Consider the following 23953-nt stretch of genomic DNA (forward strand, 5'->3'; position numbering starts at 1 on the left):
GTCCCAAAACATCTACTCTCCCTTAAAACATCTTACCATAGTTTAAATCATGCTCTCCAGAGATCAAAAAATAAGTAGACTTCTTTAAAAGTACCATAGTTGGTTTATTGTAGGTTTTTGGGGCTGTATGGCCATGTTCTAGAAGCATTCTCTCCTCACATTTCACCTGCATCTATGGCAGGCAACCTCTGAGGATGCCTGCCATAGATGCAGGTGAAACGTCAGGAGAGAATGCTTCTAGAACATGGCCATACAGCCAAAAAAAACCCTATAACAACCCAGTGATTCCGGCCATGAAAGCCTTCGACAACGCATAGTTGTTTTACTCACAAAGCTTCATGTATTCAGCATACAAGTATTTTGAATATCAATCAAGTTACAGATAGGATTTGAAGTAGTTTCTCTGTGCAGATAACAGAGGGCACCTTTCTTATAATCAACAGTCATAGTCTAAAGCAGTGGTTCCCAACCTTTTTTTGACCAGGGACCAATTTGACAAGGGACCAACATTAGTACCAAAAGAGTTACAAATCAGTTTTTGGTCAACTTTAGATTCGGTTTGGTTATTTGTGGTGCTGATTCCGAAAATTGCATTGGATAGACCACAGCAGCACTAGTTTCTAATACAGAACATATGCCATGCAGTAGTCGCTGTTGTTGCAACAGTGTAGTAACGGTGAGGCCGGGGACCATATTTTAGTTCTTGGGGACCACTGGTGGTCCACAGACCACAGGTTGGGAACCAGTGGTCTAAAGCATCTCTCTGTTCTGAGAGTCTATTAGAGTCTCTGTCTAGTTTGAATGTCCAATGGAGTCTGAGATGAATAGTCCCTGATCTGGTCACATGGTCTGCAGCCCCTCCCACAACACAGAGTTAAGGAAAACTGCATAGCAATACACACATATACAATAATCAATCTGAATTATATACATAACAAATAACTAGTGGAGGCTGTAGAAGGTTGCTATTTCCAGCAAGCTTAGCTCTCATTTCTTCATAATACCAGAATATGCTGGAAACCCAGAGCTGATGTGTCTAGGTCTTATGTGTACACAACTTGAGAGAAAGAAAATCATCTTGCATTTAACAAGGAACAAAGGAGGGATATAAATTAAGCAAATAAAATAAAACCGTGGACAAAGCACATTTCAATGTCCTGAATTTTGTATGCCAGGAATTTGCTGCAGAAATGGAGCATGGCTCCAGAGCTCTGCTTACAAATGGGACCAAGAGTCCACAGCCTAACTTACAACCATTGCTTCTTTGGTTGACATAACTGATAACCAACGAAACAAGAGATACAAGAGAAGGTGAATCCCCCCAACTGATTCAATGGATGGAAGCAGTCGTGGATTGAAAACAGGGGTCTAATTTTAAAAGATGGGGCATTGAGAAGAGTCTGGTAAGCCAAGGGCATTTATCCAACAACAACATAGTATTTGCTTCTCAAGAAAGAATGTATATTTGTAATAATCCACACCAAGCTGTTTTAGAGTTAGGAAATGTTGGTGTGTTTTCTTTGATAACAGTAGCTTGCACAAAACATCTGTACCTGCAGCAATTTATGTAAAGCTGTTTTACACTTCTGAAATGTTTGTATGCCTCCTTTGTTAATACGGGTCAGAAAAGCTTTAGATAAGTAGATAAGTCGTATGTATATAGCTTTAGCTGCCCCAATCTATGGACGTTTGGCTAGGATTTGTACTCATTTAAGTACACTTATTTTTATTCTGTAATGATAAAAATTATTTTATAACATATGCAGCTTCCTTCCCTTATTTGTTTTCTTTTGCTGGTTGTTCTATTTGGAGGCAGGCTTTCCTCTTGTTTTGTTACCATTGACACAAATGGTAAACCAGCCCCGTATGGGTTCCGATCAGTTGAGATATAACAGTGTATATCTTGTTCAACACACACTCTTGCATACACAACAACAACAACAACAACAACAACAACAACACTTACCTTAGTGTAAACTGATCTGTTCGAGAGCCACTGGCGAGGGATACATGAAACATGACAAGGTCCCCTTTCTTGACGGGGCTGAGTGGCAAAGACAGCACAACGTTGTCATCAAGATTCAGGACAGATTTCTTCAGCTTGTCTTGAACTGGGTAAAGAATAATACTTCCAATTCTCTCCATTGGCACTAAAGGCAGCTGTGCTTTCTCTTGGCCTTTTGGGTGTAGAAAGTTTTCGGGGCGTTGGTCCTCTGAAGAACACTCCCCATTCACTGAATACATCCAATAGAAAAGCTCCACAGTAGTCCCTTCCAAGGAACTGGCCATCTGTTGAAACTCTAGAAGTGATGGTGGCAATGCAGTGGCCAAGGCAGGGTTGAACCAGCTTGGGGAGAACTCCAGCTCGGCAACACATAACCCCAAAGGACCTTTCAAGCGACAGCTGCTGACAGCCACTCGATCCTCCTGGAAGGCCATCATCCGCACACAGGGCAGGATCTCAGAAGGATCATAGTCTTCCCAGTCTTTGCCAGAAACATAGAACAAAGCTTGGACTTTGGGCCTGTTAGAATAGACGGAGCTGTCAATGATATGCGACTGTAACTTCCAGTTAAAAGTGAACCGGTCAGCAAAACTGAACAAAGCAGAGGTCTGCAGGAGGTTCGGAGGCACGGTTTGTTCCACAGTAAATGGACCATAAGTAGCATTTAACCCAGGCAAGCTATTGGTTCGATAGACCAAGAAAGGCTCCGTTCGGGACTGCAAACTAGCATTCCTCATGATATCCTGGTTGGTTTCCTTCAAGAAGAAGGAAACGTTGGCATTGGAGATGCTATAACTCGCCGGGAGGTACACTGGCAAGCTTGCAAACCGCTGCATGCTGTCCACAATTCCCCCTCGGCATTCCACCACTGCAACGAAAGAAAAAGTGAGAGATAAATTATACCAAGTTTTAAAAAAGAATGAAAAAATCCCCATGGAGGCTCTTTTAGTGTAATTATGAGCCAGATATTCCAAAGCATATATTAGAACTCTTGGGACGTTATTTCTTAAGAAGAGAACTCAGTGAAAGAAGGCAATGACAGCCCCCTGCCACACACTAATGTAACCAAGACAGAAGGTCCCCCTCCCCACACACATACTCAAAACAATGAAAAGCAAAGTTATTGAATTCTAAGAGTTGGAAGGACCACACCCCCTTTCCCTTCACACCATCTTCTAGTAAAGTGGTTCTCAACCTTCCTAATGCTGCAACCCTTAATACAGTTCCTTAGGTTGTGGTGATCTCCAACAATAAAATTATATTCGTTGCTACTTCATAACTGTCATTTTGCTACTGTTATGAATTGTAATGTACATATCTGATATGCAAGATGTATTTTCATTCATTGGGCCAAATTTGGCACAAATACCCAATATGCCCAAATTTGAATACTGGTGCGGTTGCGGGGGACTGATTTTGTCATTTGGGAGTTGTAGTTGCTGGGATTTAGATTTCATCTACAATCAAAGAGCATTCTGAATTCCACAAATGATGGAATGGAACCAAACTTGGCACACAGAACTCCCAAGACCAACAGAAAATACTGGAAGATTTTGATGGGCATTGATCTTGAGTTTTGGAGTTGTAGTTCACCTACATCCAGAGAGAACTGTGGACTCAAACAATGATAGGTCTGGACCAAACTTGGCACAAATACTCAAATGTGAACACTGGTATAGTTTCCCAAAAATAGACCTTGACATTTGGGAGTTGTAATTGTTGGGATTTATAGTTCATCTACAATCAAAGAGCATTCTGAACCTCAACAACTATAGAATTGGGCCAAACTTCCCACAAAGAACCCCCATGACCAACAGAAAATACTGTGTTTTTTTATGGTCTTTGGTGACCCCTCTGACACCCCCTCGCGAGCCCCCCAGGGTCCCAACCCTCAGGTTGAGAAATGCTATTCTAGTGATTCCCCAGCTTTTGAAAGTTTAAAATACTGGCAGTAAATGCATTAACCAAAATGTGCTGGTAATGTAGAGTTCACCTTTTTTGCCTTTGGCCCCAAGAATGTGGCCCTCGAGGATTTCCCTGAAAACTGAATTTATCCCTCAATTTGAGAGAAGTTCCTTGCCATCACATTACGACGAAACTTTGTTTTGTCTGCCTCGAAATCTCAAGATGTCAACTGAATGCTCAGCATTTATGGGGAGAGCCGATGCGTAGAGTCCCACCCCCTGAAACATTAAAGACTCCAGTGACACCCGCTACAAGCAGAGATATCTCCGATGGAGCCAGCAAAGGTTTTGCAGAGAGGAATAACCAAAACAACAATCAGCTGCTTTTAAGAAGGCTTTCCTTTTCTTTTCCCCAAACCACCTTTCTCAGACCTCCCTGCTAAATTGCTCACGAGACCTGTCATTTTGACTTGGCTCCAATCCCACTCCTCCTTCATTTTATAAAATCCAGGCCATTTATTTTTCACTTGCTTTGTGTGACATTTCCTTGCACTTCAATTCTTTCCTGCTTTTCAATCAAACCGACTCATCTCCCCCTTATTTCAACCTGTTTTTAAATGAGAGGGGGTTTTGTAAGTGGAGGAAGATTCCCCTTCTCCAGAAACATTGTGAGAAAAACATTGCTTTTATATTATATATATATTTACATGGAGAACCCATCAGCTTTGGCTTTACATGACAGGTGGCTCTCTTCTTCACTTCTGGAAACAAAGGCCCCATCTACACTGCCATATAATGCAGGTTCATAATAATAATAATGATCATAATAATATGATCTGTGCCCTGACTGTGCTTAACAATTACTACTCATGCCACCATCTACTTCTTGGCATCTGTTAATTTGGTTGCTAATTGCATATGTGGGTAAGAAGAAATGGAATAGCACGAGGGAACTCGAATACAGCCTAACAGGACCGAAGACCACTTGGAAGGCAAAGCTATGGCAAACTGAAATTGTAACATGGCATGCAAACCGCAATGATCCTTGGTTTATTATTATAAGCATCAAATGCGTCATGGAGGAGGGAGAGGCTTCCGTTAACCGAGGAGCCCCCATAGAAGTCGTGGTGGGGAAGGGGAGATACGGGAAAAGGAGACCTTTAATTCGGCCTAGGGAACGTGGAACAACATTAGTAATCCCAAATCGGTCTCCTGATACGGTAAGTAGGTGTAACCAGGATGGCGGTCCCTCAGGATTGAAGGTGGTGCTGTTGAACGCCAGATCTGTCAATGGTAAAACAACTTTCATCCAGGATTTAATCCTGGATGAACGGGCAGATCTGGCGTGCATCACAGAGACCTGGCTGGACGAAGCTGGAGGTGTAAACTTGACCCAGCTTTGTCCACCCGGGTTCTCTGTGCAGCATCAACCGAGATCCGGAGGGCGGGGAGGCGGGGTTGCAGTAGTCTATAGAGATTCCATTTCTCTGACCAGGACCCCCATCCCGCAGTCAACAAATTTTGAATGCGTCCACCTGAGGGTGGGTGACCGGGACAGATTAGGGATTCTGCTAGTGTACCGTCCACCTCGCTGCACTACAGTCTCCCTACCTGAGCTAGCGGGGGTAGTCTCGGACCTGGCATTGGAGTCCCAACGGCTGCTTGTGCTGGGGGACTTCAACGTCCACGCCGAGGCTGCCCTAACGGGAGCGGCTCAGGACTTCATGTCTACCATGGCGACCATGGGTCTGTCCCAACAAGTATCTGGCCCCACCCACAGTGCTGGACATACATTGGACTTGGTTTTCTGCCAGGGATGGGAGGAAGGTGGCGGTGTTGAGGAGTTATCCATCTCTCCGTTGCCATGGACCGACCACCACCTGGTCAGCTTTAGACTTACTGCGCCCCCTAACCTCCGCAGAGGTGGAGGACCTATTAAATTGGTCCGCCCCAGGAGGCTTATGGATCCGGAAGGATTCCTGATGGCTCTTGGGGATTTCCCCGCCACCTTGGTTGGTGATCCTGTTGATGCCCTGGTCGCTCTCTGGAATGGGGAGATGACCAGGGCAATAGACACGATCGCTCCAGAACGTCCCCTCTCAAGTAGCCGAACTAAACCAGCTCCTTGGTTTACTGAGGAGCTGGCGGTGTTGAAGCGAAAGAAGAGGGAACTAGAGAGCGTGTGGCGTTTGGATCCGAGCGAGCCAAACCGAACACGGTTTGTGTCCTTTTTAAGGTCATATGCCGCGGCAATAAGAGCCGCAAAGAAAACTTTCTTTGCGGCCACTATTGCGTCTGCAAAGAACCGTCCGGCTGAACTGTTCCGAGTTGTCAGAGGCCTTTTAAAACCCACCATTCAGGATGGGTGCCCTGATGACGCGGCAGCTCGCTGTGAAGCTTTTGCTCGGTTCTTTACAGACAAAGTCGCTTTGATCCGCTCTGGACTGGACACCATATTAACGGCAGTCTCTGAGGATGTAACACGAGCATCTGCTTGCCCGATTTTGATGGATTCATTTCAATTGGTTCAAACCGAGGATGTGGACAAGGTGCTTGGAGGAATGAGAGCTACCACATGCATCCTAGACCCCTGCCCATCCTGGCTTCTAAAGGAGGCCAGAGGGGGATTGGCCGAGTGGGTTAAGGTGGTGGTTAATGCCTCCCTTCGGGAAGGCATTTTTCCAGCCAGCTTAAAGCAAGCTGTGATAAAACCGCTGTTGAAGAAACCATCACTGGACCCCACTCAATTGGTAAACTATCGGCCTGTTTCCAATCTTCCCTTTTTGGGCAAAGTCATGGAACGTGTGGTGGCCTCACAACTCCAGGCATTCTTGGTAGACACGGATTATCTAGACCCGGCACAGTCTGGCTTTAGGCCGGGACATGGTACCGAGACAGCCTTGGTCGCCTTAGTGGATGATCTCCGTCGGGAGCTCGACAGGGGGAGTGTGTCCCTGTTGGTGCTACTCGACCTCTCAGCGGCCTTCGATACCGTCGACCACGGTATCCTTCTGGGACGCCTCGCGGGAATGGGTCTCGGAGGTACTGCTCTGCAGTGGCTCCGGTCATTCCTCGAGGATCGGTCTCAGAAGGTGTCACTGGGGGACTCCTGTTCTACCCCACAACCTTTGTTTTGTGGGGTTCCTCAGGGTTCAATACTGTCCCCCATGTTGTTTAACATCTACATGAAGCCGCTGGGCGAGATCATCCGGAGTTTCGGGGTGCGGTGTCATCTGTACGCAGATGATGTCCAGCTCTGTCACTCCTTCCCACCCGCTACTAAGGAGGCTGTCGAGGTCCTGAACCGGTGCTTGGCCGCTGTGACGGTCTGGATGGGGGCGAACAAATTGAAATTGAATCCAGACAAGACAGAGGTACTCCTGGTCAGTCGCAGGGCCGAACAGGGTATAGGGTTACAGCCTGTGTTAGACGGGGTCGCACTCCCCCTGAAGACACAGGTTCGCAGTTTGGGTGTGATCCTGGACTCATCGCTGAGCCTGGATCCCCAGGTTTCGGCGGTGACCAGGGGAGCATTCGCACAGTTAAGACTCGTGCGCCAACTGCGACCGTACCTTGGGAAGTCTGACTTGGCCACGGTAGTCCACGCTCTGGTTACATCCCGCCTTGACTACTGCAACGCTCTCTACGTGGGGTTGCCTTTGAAGACGGCCCGGAAGCTCCAATTAGTCCAACGGGCGGCAGCCATGGTATTAACAGGAGCAGGGCGCAGGGAGCATACAACTCCTCTGCTGTACCAGCTCCACTGGCTACCGATTAGCTACCGAGCCCAATTCAAAGTGCTGGCTTTGACCTTTAAAGCCCTAAACGGTTCTGGCCCTACATACCTATCTGAACGTATCTCGGCCTATCAGCCCACCAGGACCCTAAGATCTTCAGGAGAAGCCCTTCTCTCCATCCCGCCTGCTTCACAAGTGCGGCTTGCGGGAACGAGAGATAGGGCCTTTTCTGTGGTGGCCCCCCGGCTTTGGAATGCCCTCCCTACTGAAATAAGATCAGCCACCTCGCTAATGGCATTTCGGAAAAAACTGAAAACTTGGATGTTCGAGCAAGTTTTCAACTAATTCCGATGTGATGATGTTTTGATCATGGACTAGCAATCAAGGATAACGAATTGGATTACGACTTTAACTATGAGATGTTCCGGTCTGTATTGGTGGCCCAATACTATGTATGTATATGTATGTATTTTTATATTTTATTTTATATTTTTAAAGTGAATATTGTATTTTTAAATATGTTGTAAACCGCAATGAGTCGCCGCACAGGCTGAGATATTAGCGGTATACAAGTGTACTAAATAAATAAATAAATAAATAAAATAATAAGAATATGCTTTATTTATATTCCTCTCTATCTCCCCAAGGGGACTCAGAGAAGATTACAGAATGCATTTATGGTAAACATTCATTCAATGCCATTATACAAATTAGCAGACAGACAATACATAGACAGAGGCAAAGCTTCCCTCTTTTCTTTTTCTTTTTTTTTTTCATTTCCGGCATCCGGAGGCTGTGCTTGACTCAGCCATGGGGAGGTGCTGTTGTTCCATCGCTCCACACCTGAGGAGCCTGCTGTCCATGGACGCCTTGCTGGAATGTCTACAGGGGCACCCTCCACCTCCCCGTGAAAGCAGTACCTGTTTATCTACTCACATTTCTTTTTCCCAACTGCTGGATAAGCAGAAGAGCTAGAGCCGACGGTGGGAGCTCACCCCACCCACGGCTTGAACTACCGACCTTCCAATCAGCAAAATATTCTGTAGTTAGAAGTTTAACCCACTGTGCTAACTACGCCCCAGATAAAGCAATGTATCTGCCTTGAATTGCATTCTATAACAGTGTAAACTCATGTAACACTGTTCAATGCAGTTAAACTACATTATGAAACTGCATTATATGGCAGTATTGATGGAGCCAAAGAAGAACCCCATGTCTAGTCCATGTCCCCAGAATGATCCACAGGTTTCTTTCCATGTCTAAGAGAAGCGTCAACAGAGTGCCTTCTAGTAACTTTACCCGAAATGTATGTTTTTCCCCCTTTCTTTCCTTTACAGATCCCAGTAGGTTGGCCTTATTTTGCCATTAAATGTCAGCAGTAGAAGAAAATGACAGCTCCTAAACCAGCCAACTAGCACTGATCAGAGCAATGCCAGACATTTGGGGATAGATGGAAAATTTCATTGGGAGGGAAGATTTCTTTTTTGGGAGGCAATGCTCTCCTTTTGCCCACACTTGTAGTTAACACTACCAGCTATAGACTTCAAAGACATAGCTGCGTTAGTCTGGAATATCAGTATGCAAAGGGATTTTGTAGCACCTAAGAGACTGCAAGCACAAAGCTGGAAGCATAAGCTTTCATAGGGAACATATACACTGTAATTGTCTTTTTACAGGGTCTGCTGCTAAGTAATGCTAGTTCCTCATCGGAGCCCCCGATAGCACAATGGGTTACACTCTTGTGCCAGCAGGACTGAAGACCTATAAGTCATAGGTTCGACTCGGGGGAGCGCGGATGAGCTCCCTCTGTCAGCTCCAACTCCTCATGTGGAGACATGAGAGAAGCCTCCCACAAGGATGGTAAAACATCAAAACATCCAGGCATCCCCTGGGCAATGTCCTTGCAGACAGCCAATTCTCTCACTTGCAGTTTCTCAAGTCGTTCCTGACATGAAAAAAAATCAAACTACAAATCCCAGGATTCCATAGCATTGAGCAGGCATGTAGCCGGGGGAGGGGGGGTCTTGAGGGGCTTCAGCCCCCTCCGAAATTCTCATGGTGGTTCGCGAAAAGGCCTTACTGGTGCATTATTTAAACTGCTAAGTTTATTCATATCATGATCTGATCACTATCCTCAATTTATCCCATATGCATGGGGGTATTGGGGTAATGATACAAAAGGTTTGCTAGGGTAGACCTTCTTTCACTCAGGCTCAGCCCCCTTCCCCCCCCCCCCCCCCCGAATCGAAATCCTGGTTACGGGCCTGGCATTGAGGAATTAGATCTCAATACCAAAACCACACCCACATGTCCTGGCACATAAAGATTCAATGATTATTTTCTCCCAGGACCTCAATCCTGGATGAAGTTGTTTCTCAAGTAACCTAAGATTGTCATCTCCACTTCTTTCATAAGCTGTGTGTTGCATTGAGAACAGAATTAAGGAGGCTTGTTTTGATTATTCCTGGGGATTCCAAAAGTTGTCATTCAAACAAGTCATTTTTCCATGCTCTGGACTGAACACCCTGTCTCGGGTTGGATCCACACTGACTGTATAATGCAATTCCAAACTGCATTATAAGGCAGCATAGCTCCAGCCTCAGTTCCTTATGACAAAGATGAGGTATTCATCACAGCATTTCCTCAACGTCTTGCCTTAAGCGTGGTCTTTGCTGACAGCCCCAATGGCCTTGAATCCCAGGACTTAACTGAAAACTACATATGTGCTGATGTTATACTGCATATTGTCTTTACTTCTTCCATTACCTAGGCATCTCGCATCTCTCAAGTCCTGATTTACAAGATGATATATAAAACATATACTCCTCTCCCCATTTCAATTTCATTCGAGTGACTGCAATTCAGAGCATCTTTTGAGAGTCGGGTGTGAGGCGGAGCATTCCAGCCCTGCTATAAGTCAAGGTGAACGATGCACAAATTTTGTTTGAGAGCTTATATGGGGAGCCATAAAACCCAAGAGACAGGATGAGGTTTGTCCCAGAATTTGCCTGCAACTAAATCTGATATCTGAATTTAGTAGCGTTTTACGAGGCCATCGGAACATCTAAAAAAGCCATCTGTCACCCAGGCGGAGGCAAGCACCCCCCTCTTCAGTCCCAAGAATCAGAACCACCCCATGAATCTTGGTGGGAAAGTAGTGAAAAATGAGGTGCCCAATCGGGCTATGGGAGCATAATGCAATATCTATTAAATCAGCTGTTACACTAATAGTGGTTGCATTAAAGTTCAGGGCGAAGGTAAAGAACATGAGCCAGGTCAATTTAAAAATAAGGCAATGGAAGAGAGGCAGGAAGCAGATTTGTAATGTGGAATATAGATGAGTGTTAACAGTGGCAGGCACATTTTGAATGTTGTACAAGGAAAAGAGCGAGAAACACAGGCCAGGGATAGAGCTATCCATACTAAAATCCAGTAGGCAGATAGAGCTGTCCTGGTATAAGGCATGGGAGCTTTAGGAACAGGTCTTATACCAATATTGATCTCTCTGTCCATTTCAGTCAGTATTGTCTACTCCACTGCTTCTTAAAACTGTGGGTCTGGACCCCAAATGGGATCCCCTTAGCTCAATGTTGGAGTTGTGAAAAATGCAGCAATAGTAAAAGGTTTCTGAATGCCACCTAGACATTTACACAAATCTGTTAGCAACAAGATTTGTGTTTGTGCAAAGGATACTTCAGCTGTACTTCAGAAAATAAACAAAAAAAATCTGGGCTCTACAGTCCAAAGGAGACTCCACCACAAACATCAGAAGAGTTGCAAGACTAAGAAGACGCCACGAGAGTCAAGACAAAGACGCACCCAGAGGAAAAGTGTTCTTACTATACATCAAGGGAACCACTGACCACATAGGGAAGCTGATGAAGAAACACAATCTACAAACTATCTACAGATCCATGAAGAAAATCCAACACATGCTATGTTCGGCAAAGGACAAGAGGGATCCTCTCACCTCTGCAGGAGTCTACCATATTACCATGCAGCTCTGGACGAGTCTCCATAGGGACCACCCAACGCAGCAGCATTGCCCAAGCATGAATTAAGGAACACGAAAGGCACTGCAGACTAATCCAACCAGAGAAGTCAGCCATAGCAGAGCACCTGATGAACCAACCTAGACAGGGCATATTATTTGAAAACACAGAAATACTGGACGACTCTAACAACCACCATGTCAGATAACACAGAGAAACCATTGAAATCCACAAGCACGTGGACAATTTCAACAGAAAGGAGGAAAACATGAAAATGAACAAAATTTGGCTACCAGTATTAAACTCAAAAATTAGGACAGTAAATAAAGAACAACACTCAGAAAACAGGAATTCCAGACAGGAAACAACCAGAGCCAACTAACACCTCCCAACAAAGAATTCCCCCAGGCAGCAACAGCCAGGCTTTGAAGCTGGAAGGCCATTCAATGCTAATCAAGCTGCAAAATGGCAACATTCACACTTGCCTTCAACAGACAAGAGTTCTTTCTCCCATTTCACAGATATATAAACCTCACTTGCCTAGTTTCCAACAGACCTCACAACCTTGGGGAGCAGCTGTTACTCAGAGCAAAACAGGGCTAGCTTCAACCTTTTCCACTTGGACTCCTTTCTTCCCAGGAAATGTTTACATGACCAAAAGTATATAGGTATATAAAACAGGTACAAAAAACAAATGCTTGCTGATAATATATCAACATTTGCAAGACTTGCTAAGCAGGCTGATTTTTTGTTTTTTGTTTTATGAAGTACAGCTGAGGCATCCTCAGAGGTTGTCAGGTCAGGCAGGGAGGTTGTGGTGGTTGGCGCACCTCACCTGCCATCCTCTCTTTGGAAATGCCTGACCTCACAACCCCTGAGGATGTCTGCCATAGATGTGGGCAAAACGTCAGAAGAGAATGCTTCTGGAACATGGCCATACAGCCCAGAAAACTCACAGCAACCCAGTGATTCCAGCCACGAAAGCCTTTGACAACATAATATAGCAATAGTAAAAGGTTACTGAATGCCATCTAGACATTTACACAAATCTGTTAGCAACAAGTAGACTCTGCAGAAGATGCTTCAGCTGTACTTCATAAAACAAAAAATCAGCCAGCTTAGAAAGTCTTGCAAATGTTGATATATTATCAACAAGCATTTGATTTTTGTACCTGTTTTCTATACCTAAATACCTGGGGTCATGTAAACATTTCCTGGGAAGAAAGGGGTCCAAGTGGAAAAATTTGAAGCCCTGGTTCGCTCTGAGTAACAGCTGCTCCCCCAAGGTTGAGATTCTATCACAGCAGTTAGAAATGCTTCTGCCACCTGCTGAAGCATAAACATGGATCTAAAAAATGAAGGTTACATATTTTGCTTTGCTTTTGAGTTCTCTTGCCCCATGCAGACCTGATCTGTTAAACTAATTACACTGCCATGCAGTCCCAGTGTGTGTATCCCCCATCCTGATTTAAAACTTTTTAAAATAAGGGGGGGGAAGTGTTTTTGTGTGCTCTAGATGGCATGGAGATCAATTTTATTTATCTGTTTGCTTACTTGTTTAATATCCTCCCAGGAAAGGAGCCAAAACAGCATCAAAATACGCAACCTATTTTGCCAGTTTCTTCCCACTCCTGAGTTGTTACAAAACCAGAACAATTGCATCCACTCCTTTGAATGGTGCAGAGAAGCTTTTTTCCAGATGGAAAAAAAATGTGTTTTAGGGATTTGTTTTCATGATTGTTTTACAGGAAGGAATAATAAACCTGGCCATGGATGAGCTTTCCGATTTATGATAGATGAGGTTTACTTTAGCATTAAAGACCAAGCACGGCACATCTCAGATATTCAAACCACGTATCTAAGTATGTCCCAATAGTGTCACAACACTTTGAGCTATTCTGAAGGATTGAGTTCACCATGCTTGCTGCCTTAACCTCATTACCAACTGGGTGTGTCTTTTTGTTTGAAAACTGTTACCGAATTTGAAAGTTCTATAAAAACTAGAGTCCAGGCTTGATTTATTCTAGGACCCAAATTATTTGTTTCCCTATGCTTCATAAATAAACTGACACACACTCTCACACACTCTCTCCATATATGTAGATATAAACACACACATGTATGTCTCTCTGTGTGTGTATGTGTGTGAGAGAGAGAGTATGCACACACACACAATAAAAGTGAAATATGTATATGTGTATGAGGCTGGGGTGCCCACTTCCACAGACAGGTTCCCACTTCCACAAACAGCTTTCACCCACAGTGCTGAAGATCCACCGAAAGGACTCCCTCCAATGACTTTTCAGGTTATAACGAGTGCCATGGACATGTAATCCAACTCCTGCCAATGTCCTCCCCAAACACCATACTGCCCACCACCCAAGGAATGCTTTCATTCAGGGACAATTTCATCCTAGATTTAACATGTTTCCTCCACCACAGGCATCCCAGTGTTTCTGACTCTCTCCATTGGTGTGAAATTTGCATGATCCCGCCCTGGACCTAACTTGGCACCCAGAACCCCCATGGTCAACAAAAATACAGGAGGGCTTTGGGGAAAATTCACTTTGATTTATAGGAATTATAGTTCACCTACATCTAGAGAGCACTGTGAATGCAAACAACGATGGATCTGCACCAAATTCTGCACACATACCCAATATGCCAAAATTTGAACACTGGTGAGTTTGGGGTGGAACTGGCTTTGACAATTGTTAGTTGTAGGTACTGGGATTTATAGTTCACCTGCAATCGATAAGAATTCTGAACTCAACCAAAGATGGAATTGGACCAAACTTGGCACACAGAACCCCATGGCAAGTGAACATACTGGAGGGATTTGATGGGACTGACCCACCATGGTGGGAGTTGTAATTCATCCTGCAGCTGGAGAGCATATTGAACCCCACCGATGATGAATCTAGAGCAAACTTTCCCGACAAACTTTAAGTATTGATGGAGTTTCAGAGAGTTAATCTGGCAGGATGTGAGTTGTAGTACACCCACAACCTTATGCATTTTGTAAAATAAAAAAATGACTTCTTCTAATAACCTGGGCAGTGGCAAGTACCCAAGCTAGTGCGTGTGTATGTATGTATGTGCATATGTCTCTGGTTATAAACCCAGCTTCTATCTTCTTGGTTACTGCTCTTGCTGTTGAGTATCGCTTACAATTTTGGGACTTGAAGGGAGGGTTAGCATTGGACCCCAGGGAGGGAATTGCCCCTTGTCATCTTGGAGAACAGGACAGGAGTGATTGCAGCATTCCTACACTGCTGTTGTTTAATAATGGTTATTTCAAATTATTCTCGTGATACTGTCATCCAGGGATTTTCTGGTGCCAAGAACACCACCAATGACAGATGAGTGACAGAAATGAAAACAGGAGAGCATACTCCCAAAGAACAAGCTCCCATCCTCACCATCATGCTCATCAAGAATGGTGGTCCTCATGGTATCAACCCCAGTGCCATTGATTGTTCCACATCCTCACCAGAAACCGATTAGTGACAGAACTTACAAATAAACTGGTAGGACCTGCCATGCTCCAAAACACATAGCCTGAAAGCATGACGTCTGTTACTCTTGGCAATGTGAGTTCCCTTTTCTGCCTGCCGAAGTTTTGTTCCTAGTCCTGCTGGCTTATCTTCACCAATGCTTGTGCGGCAATGAAAAATGTATGAAAGCCGCATCCGTGCCCTTAGATATTTTGTCAGTGTCTTTTCTCTCTGCACAACACAGGAGCAGCATACAGATGAAACCCATGAAATTTCACAAGTGCAACAGAAGCAACCACCAGTCCCTAATGTCTTTTAGCAAGCTCACAGTTGTTCCAATCCTTGCCACTTTGCTCCAATGATGCTCCAAGCAACCACTCCCTGCTTAAGGGAGCATGTCTCATGCAACCTGTGGTTCTGTAGCACAAACCAGGGAGATCGGGATAGACTGCTGGAATTGTTTATTTCTTCTATTTGCCTTTTTTTCACTTTTTTGCTCATTTTCACTTTTTCCTGTAATACTCAGATGTTCTTACATCAAACACCAAACACCTTAATCTTAATGCATATCCCTAAAACTCTGCACCTCAAACGGGCAAACTACGATGCTACATCATGAGCCTTCTTCCCAGAGCACCATTTCAATGGCTACCTTGGCTGAGGATGATGGGAGTGTGGTTTTTTGTTTGTCCTAAATAATTTTATTAGTACCTCAAGAAGTCTGACTTAACCATGGTGGTCCACACCTTAGTTACCTCCAAGTTGGATTACTGCAATCCACTCTACATGGGGCTGCCCTTGAAGATGGCCCAGAAACTGAAGTTAGTACAAAGGTCTGTGGCCAAATTGTTAATAGGAGCAAATTACAGAGAGCAGTCAACTCCCCTGTTTAAACAGCTCCACTGGCTACCGATAAGATTCCAGTCTCAATACAAGGTGCAGGTTATTACCTATAAAGCCCTAAACGGTTCAAGACCTGCCTATCTTTGTGACTGCATCTTCCCCTACGAACCAACACGATCTCTAATATCGTCTAGGGAGGCTCTTCTCTCACTCACACCCTATCTCAGGCATGGTTGGTGGGGACGAGAGAGAAGGTGGCCCTGGAGCTCCCTCCCCAGGGAGATTAGGCTAGCACCCTAATAATAATATTAATAATAATAACAACAACAACAACAACTTTCTTTTTATACCCTGCCTCCATCTCGGGGTGGCTTAAATGGGGCCAAGCCCAATCACACAGAGTTAAAAACATAGCATATAAAATATAGCAACAGTATAAAACAGCATAAAACAACATTATAACAATAATAAAAAACAGGCATCATAAGCAACAACCAAAGACATACTTCAAGTCTCATAGTGGAGGGTGGGCTGGTGTGCAAACGGGTTAGAAAATAAGATAATCAATAAAGTGCATAGATCATATAGCATCCTCCCTGTCCATCTTACGTAAAGATTTAAAGATATAGTTGTTCCGCTGTCCCTGACTAAACAATCCCCCAGATAGCTTGGTCCCAACTAGAATGCAAAATCTTGTCCATGCACTTTGTTATTGTTCTATGCTTAAATTCATAATGCTCTATTCTCATACTGCCCTTTATTTTCACTGTTGTCATGTGATTGACGCACTTTATCCACCAGCCCTATCCTCACAGTTGTCCTTGCACCAGTCCTCCCACCCGTACCCAGAAACTGAGTGTTATCACAGAGCTCATTGGTTGATGTTTTGGTTTTATATTTTGTTATAATGTTGTTGCTTTATTCTGTTTTATGTTTCCATTATATATTTTAATGCGCTGTTTTATTATGCTGTACGGGCTTGTCCCCATATAAGCCACCCTGCGGGACAAGTCCGAACAGATGGAGGCGGGGTATAAAAATAAAGTTATTATTATTATTATTATTATTATTATTATTAGTTCCAATTAATGCAGATTGAATGAATCAATTGTACCTTGGTATGTATTTACATGCCATTTCCATTTACATGTTTCTGCTTTAGCTGGAACGATAGAATTCAGCTCTTGATTTGATTTATATTCTGCCTTTCTCTCAAAATTGGCATCCCAGGTATCCATTACAAGATGAACTTTTTTTAAAGGTGCTATTAAAAACACATCCTTAAAACACAATAAGACCCATTATAAGAGTAAAGTGTCATTGGATTTAAAGGAATTTAAAGGTGTGTCAATAAAAAGTATCGCTCACACCCATTAAAATCCCTTTCTTCAGCAGCTGGACCATGACCAAAAGATATTGGGGACTGGCGGTTGCTTCTGTTGAACTTCTCTACTTTCTTCAGATTCAAGTGATGAGACCCCATTAAGATGTCCATCCCTTCCACATTGCAGAAGCCTGTATTTGTCAAATTGGACAGAGGCTTTTAAGACAACATTGCCAGGTCCTACAATGAGAAAAGGTCAACAACATCTTCCAACCAACATGGCTTAAAATAGCCTCGACCCTCTGTTGAGAGGATATGTTCCCAAGGCTCTACCAGTAAGAGCTATGGGGAGCTGTCCAGAGTCCTGTTCCTAGATCTGAGACATTTTCCTGGATGTTCCTTCATCTGATTTGGCTTCACTGTGCCTGATTCAGCCTTTCTGGAAGACTCTGCTTGTTCCACTACTTTCCCTGGTAGCCCAAGCCGCATGGATAGAGAACTGAGACTTCTGCATGTGAAGCCTATGCTGTTTCTTCACTTTCTTAATTTTTTTCCATTGTTTTCAACAAGGCTCAAGACATAGATTCCCCAAGGCATTTCAACTCTTGGTTATAGCAAGGACTTTATTGCATGAAGCTGTTTTTCCATGACAATTGCACTATCATAGATAGTGGAAGCAAATTGAAAGAAGTACATTTGATATCACACTTATCTTTATTTTTGTGATCATACTTCTAGCATAACCTCATGACCACTTCATCCTGAACTTCCACTGCTCCATTTTAGAGCAATTTTGCAATTTCATCAATTAATTTTTTTTAAAAGGACAAATATAACTATAAAATATAAAATAAATAAAAACATAAATCTATTTGAAGCTTCTGAACAGTATTCAAAGGCAACCCCAAGTAGAGTACATTGCAGTAGTCTATTCAAGATGTGATGAGAGTGTGGACCACCGTGGCCAAGTCTGGCTTCTCAAGGTATGGGCACAATTAGTGCACAAGTTTTAATTGTGCAAAAGCTCCCCTGGCCACCGCTGAAACCTGGGGTTCCAGGCTCAGTGATGAATCCAGGATCATTCCAAACCAGAATGAGTTTGTTGAGAATGAGTAGCCATCTGAAAATTGTAAATGGGCAAAAAGACAGAGCTGACTTAAATTCTTCATACATGTCACCTTCAAGTCCTGAGGATAATTCTTGTTTTAATAAGACCAAACATGGGGCAGGTGCAAAAAGACAGAGAAGGAACAGGTGCTGGACCAGCATATGACAACTCTGAAGCAGATGTTTATGCGTTTGTTTGGGGGGGGGCTTTGCCAGAAGTGTCCAAAGATAGCTAGCATATTGGATCAGTGTTGGACTGGGACTCTGGAAACCACTCAGCCACGGAAACATATTAAGTGAACTTGGACAGGATACACTGTTTCAGCCTCAGAGGGAGGCAAAATCTCTCTGAAGACATCTTGCCAAGGGAACACCTTGATAGGGTCACCTTAGGATCTCCACAAGTCAGAAGCAACTTGAAGAAACACAACCTCAACAGTCCAGAGAGATATAAAGCCAAGACTCCCCCACTTCCAATAGTAAAGGCTTCAACTTTTAAAAAATCCCCCTTGCAAATCTTATTAAACTAATCCCTTCCCTGAACCCAGATTATTGCCTTCACCTTTATGGCAGAATAAAAAATTAATTTTCTTCACCATAATAAGTGTATGATCAGAAGGCATCACTTGAAATTTAACTAGAAGATTATAATTAACTCTGTTTGAATAAAACTAAATTTAAACTCTGGCCAATGATTTGTTTGCTCATACCCCCTTTTCAGCAAGTCCATGAACAGGCATGGCGGGATTAATGGTCCCTCGCTGACTCCACCATTGTTAGCAAAAATGCATTTCCCACTCAGAGAAGTGAGGCAGAACTGTAATCCAACACCCAGAAGGATTGGGGATTAACATTTTCTCTTTCTCTTTGCTTCTTGCGGAGGTTTAAGACCCAGAAGGTAAGCCAGATACACAGCTAATACTGGGCTACATTTGCAGGCACTGAGCATGTTGCATTCTCAAAATGTAAATGGTCTCCAAGGATAATTGGCACGGAGTCTTAAGTCACCACGGCATTGCTTTATGATTATGTACACGATGCCTAGGGAAAAACTTTCACTGCCAGGGGATATATTTAGTAAAAGTGCGCACATTTTGCATATAAAAGGCCCAGGTTGAATCCCCGCATCTCCAGGAAGGCCTGGGAAAGACTGAAAACCTATATAACTGCCATTCCCAGACAATGTACAATGCTGTGGGGTTTACTTTTCTATAAGTCTGATGCCTAGATTCCAGGGAGTATTTTTCGAACCTTACATGGCCAAATGTACTGCTTACAACTGAAAAGAACAAGAATAGTAAGCTGGGGATAGTCAGACCTGTTACCTTGGCCTCTATGCTGTTGTGGCCCTTGCCTACAAGGAGTTATTATTCTGCCCTGTATTTCATTCAGGCATCACCACTACAGTATGGCGATATCTCAGTTCTCAGTTCAGTAAGGTCAGGTGACCCAAAGGACCACAATATAGGGCAATTGGCCTGGTTCCTTGGTCTGAGCAACTTGGCTTTTGGGTTTGTTTGTTTGTTTGTTTTGTGTCAGGAGTGACTTGAGAAACTGCAAGTCGCTTCCGGTGTGAGAGAACTGGCCGTCTGCAAGGACGTTGCCCAGGGAATGCCTGGATATTTTGATGTTTTATCATCCTTGTGGGAGTTTTCTCTCATGGCCCCGCATGGGGAGCTGAAGCTGACAGAGGGAGCTCATCTGAGATCTCCCCGAATTCGAGCCTATAACCTGTCGAACTTCAGTCCTGCTGGCACAAGCGTTTAACATTGTGCCACCGGGGGCTCCTGGCTTTCAGGTCAAGGCCCATTATCATCAGATTATCCAGACATGATGAAGTACATCCACAAAGATGAAGTACATTGGCCACATAATGAGAAGACAGGAAAGCTTGGAGAAGATAATGATTCTGGGGGGGAAAGAAGGAAGAAGGGCCAAACAAGGGCAAGATGGATGGATGGTATCCTTGAAGTGATTGGTTTGACCTTGAAGGATTTGGGGGTGGCTATGGCTGACAGGGAGCTCTGGCATGTTCTGGTTCATGAGGTCACAAAGAGTCAGAAGCGACTGAACAAATAAACAACAACAACATCCACACATAAAACCAATCTTTATCATCTCTTATAAAAAGCCCCATCTACATCTCCATATAACACAATTTGAAACAGCATTGCACTGTCAGTGTAAACTCATATACAGTTTAACTGCATTTTATCATCCTACACTGATCAGATATTGCAGTTTCAAACTGCATTATATAGTAGTGTAAATGGGGCCACAGTTATTCCATTTCAGCTATACATATCACATTGCACTTGTGCTGATGTCTCCGACACCATCTATAGTGCCATATAATGCAGTCTGAAACTGCATTAAAAGGTCACTGTAGACACAGACAATGCAGTTAAACTGCTTCCTGTGAATCTATACTGACCATACAATGAAGCTCCCAGCTGCATTATATGGCAGTGTATATTCAGCCTTATCTGCTGGAACACTCCAGAATCATCACTAACACATCAATGATTCAAGAAACAATACAATGTTCAAGTTCCAGATTCTGTGAAGTTAAAACGTTGCCCGTTTATCTGGGATTAATATTTCATGCAGGCCGTACTGCCAGGAGCATATTTCTGTGTACTGGGAAGAGATTCAAATAAATGGGTAAAATAACAAACCATAGGCATAGTGGAAGAGTGGTGCCTGCACAAATGATGTGAAAGAGATACAGGTGTGACAGAAAAGACAAGCAGAACAGGGGTTGGGCAAATGAATGGGTAAAGACAAAAGGGTGTGAACTTTGATAAACAAATCTAGCAAGCAAGTTCTTTGGCTCCAGGCTTCTAGACTTTGAGAACTCAGCACTCCATCCCATTAGGGTTTTGTTCTGTTCTTATACAACAGCAAGCAGGAAATTGCTCTGCCAATCATGCTTAGTTAAACACCCTGAAAGGTCACCAATTCATTGACTAAACGAACTGAACAACAGAGATGTTAAATTTAAGTAGTAGAACCTATTAGCCTAATTAAGGCCTCAGATTATGCCAATTTGCTGAGAAAAAGGCATGCCAACACATGTAAACCTTAAAACAGTCACTAGATGAATCATAGAATCCTAGAATTGGAAGATACCTTGTTGGCCATCCAGTCCAACCCCATTCTGCCAAGAAGCAGGAAAATCACATTCAAAGCACCCTCGACAGATGGCCATCAAGCTTCTGTTTCAAAGCTTCCAAAGAAGGAGCCTCCACCACACTCCAGGGCAGAGAGTTCCACTGCTGAACAGCTCTCTCTCACAGTCAGGAAGTTCTTCCTCATGTTCAGGTGGAATCTCCTTTCCTTTAGTTTGAAGCCATTGTTCTGCGTCCTAGTCCCCAGGGCAGCAGAAAACAAATTTGCTCCATCTTCCCTATGGCTTCTCCTCACATATTTACACATGGCCCTCATCATGTCTCCTCTCATGTCTTCTCTTCGGCAGGCTAAACATGCCCAGCTCTTTAAGCTGCTCCTCGTAGGGCTCGTTCTCCAGACCCTTGATCATTTGAGTCGCCCTCCTCTGGACACGTTCCAGCTTGTCAACCTCTCCCTTAAATTGTGGGGCCCAGAATTGGACACAGTGTGATTCCAGGTGTGGTCTGACCAAGGCAGAATAGAGGGGTAGCATGGCTTCCTTGGATCTAGATAATTGGCTCCTCTTTATGCAGGCTAAAATCTGATTGGCTTTTTTAGCTGCTGCATCACATTTTTGGCTCATGTTGACCTTCCTGTCCACAAGGACTCCAAGATTGATCCATTGATCTTAGCATCTTCAGATGTTACAAATGGAGGAGGTGTTGTCCACCTTTCCAGGCATGATAAAAATGAGTAAATATGCTGAATGAAGTCATAGTCTGGAGCAGACAGATGGAGCTGGCAGGCTTCAAGGCTGCAGTGCTCTGAGATCAAGGAGGCTCAATGGTAGATCCATACTTCGCATGCAGAAGTTTCCAGATTCAGTCTCCAAATCTACAGACAGAGCTTGAAAGAGATTCTTTCTAAAACCATGCGTAGTGAGTGGCAGGCTTAGACACTGAAGAGGTCACCAGGAAGACATGCTTTGTTCCAGCAAGTACCTAAATAGTACTGGAAGTTGACTACTGCTCCAAAACCTCATCTTTTTGTTGGAGACTGGAGATCCTTAAAGGATGACCTGAAGGGTGGCATTCCATCATAATGGTAAGCATCTTTGAAATGTGGCAAGAATGTTTGTTCTATGTGTGGGATTCAGAACTTTAGGGAGAGGGAGTTATAGCTTGTTGCCCTGTGAGTTGCAGATTTATGCCCTCCTGAATGAATTGGTTCATTTCCTCCTGAAAGAGCAACTTCGCCATTGCTGGTAGTTTCAGTATTATTAGTTGGTCTAGCAATGTTAGGTATAAAGCAGTTTCTCTCTATTTAAAATAGTTAATGTCTCCAAAATTGCTATGCCTTATTGCGGCAAAAGCCATTAAAATTTGAGCATGCTAATCTTGGCAACGGGAACGTTTTTCTGAGGAAGATATTATTTTAAAACCTACCAACTTCCCTAATATACAGAATGAGCCAGGAATGCATTAAAGGGGCCAAAGGGTACACTAGTGTAGGGGCAAAACAGAACAGCCAAAACCCAATTATTGCAAGCCTAATAGATTTGATGGTACTGTATTAAATACAGGCAGGTCCTGAGTCACAAATGAATGGGGGGTGTGATGCCCATTTCCCCTGTTTCATCTGTTCTTTCATTCCTTTTGTTTCGTGTGGGAGCACAAAACAGGAACTCTTCCCCCAGAATGAAAATAAGTTCGAAATGAAAGAAAGCAGGAGCGGGTACCGTTTCATCCACTTTTTGGCCCATGTGGTGCTCCTCATGCAGCCACGGAGAATTGCCACCTGCTATTTCCCTCTGAGCCCTGCCTGTTGGGCCAATCAGAGGAGGAGAATGCTGTCTGCCTCACCTGCTGCCTGCCTCATCTCACCTGCCGCTCATCTCCTCTGCAGACAGAGGGGAAATCTTCACAGAAATAGTGGTATCTTAAGCAACTCTGATGCTTTTAATCCAGGTCATAATGAAGGATATAAGGACAAACCATACCATTGCCAAAAATGATGGGAAGGGGGGAATTCCCCTTCCCCCATTGCTGCCAGTTAAAAAAGAAGTGAAATAGTGGGGCTGGGCACTGGGCTGTGTGTATGGTGCGTGGAGCATCTTTGACATTTGGCAAAAAGGAATGCCCTGCCTCCCTCCTGCAGCTGCTCCTGCAGAAGTTGGAGCCAGTTTGGGGAAGGGGGGAGGGAATGTTTATAAGGGGATTTTATTTATAGAAAGAAAAAAAATCCCTACAAATTGGGGGATGACCCAAAAGTTATAAAACTTGGTGGGCTAAGTGTGGTAGATGTGCCCTCCATGTGTGGCAATGTTCACCCCTCTAGCCCTTAAACTGAGAAGAAGGGTGCCTGGGGAATCCCAGCTATTGCCACAAATGGGCTGAAAATGTTCATATTTTCGGCCGCAGAACAAAAACACCC

At 43.9% G+C, this 23953-nt stretch overlaps 1 protein-coding gene across 1 annotated transcript in view; it reads right to left on the minus strand.

The window, feature by feature from the left end:
* Positions 1 to 23953, minus strand: part of TMEM132B (transmembrane protein 132B) — a 514332-nt gene that overhangs the window by 337679 nt on the left and 152700 nt on the right. Inside the window, exon 2 of the mRNA XM_060785589.2 lies at positions 1967 to 2873. Coding sequence (XP_060641572.2) covers positions 1967 to 2873 — 907 coding nt within the window. The remainder of the gene's footprint in view (positions 1 to 1966; positions 2874 to 23953) is intronic.

This window comes from Anolis sagrei, chromosome X (assembly GCF_037176765.1).
Source record: "Anolis sagrei isolate rAnoSag1 chromosome X, rAnoSag1.mat, whole genome shotgun sequence".
Lineage (NCBI taxonomy): Eukaryota > Metazoa > Chordata > Lepidosauria > Squamata > Dactyloidae > Anolis > Anolis sagrei.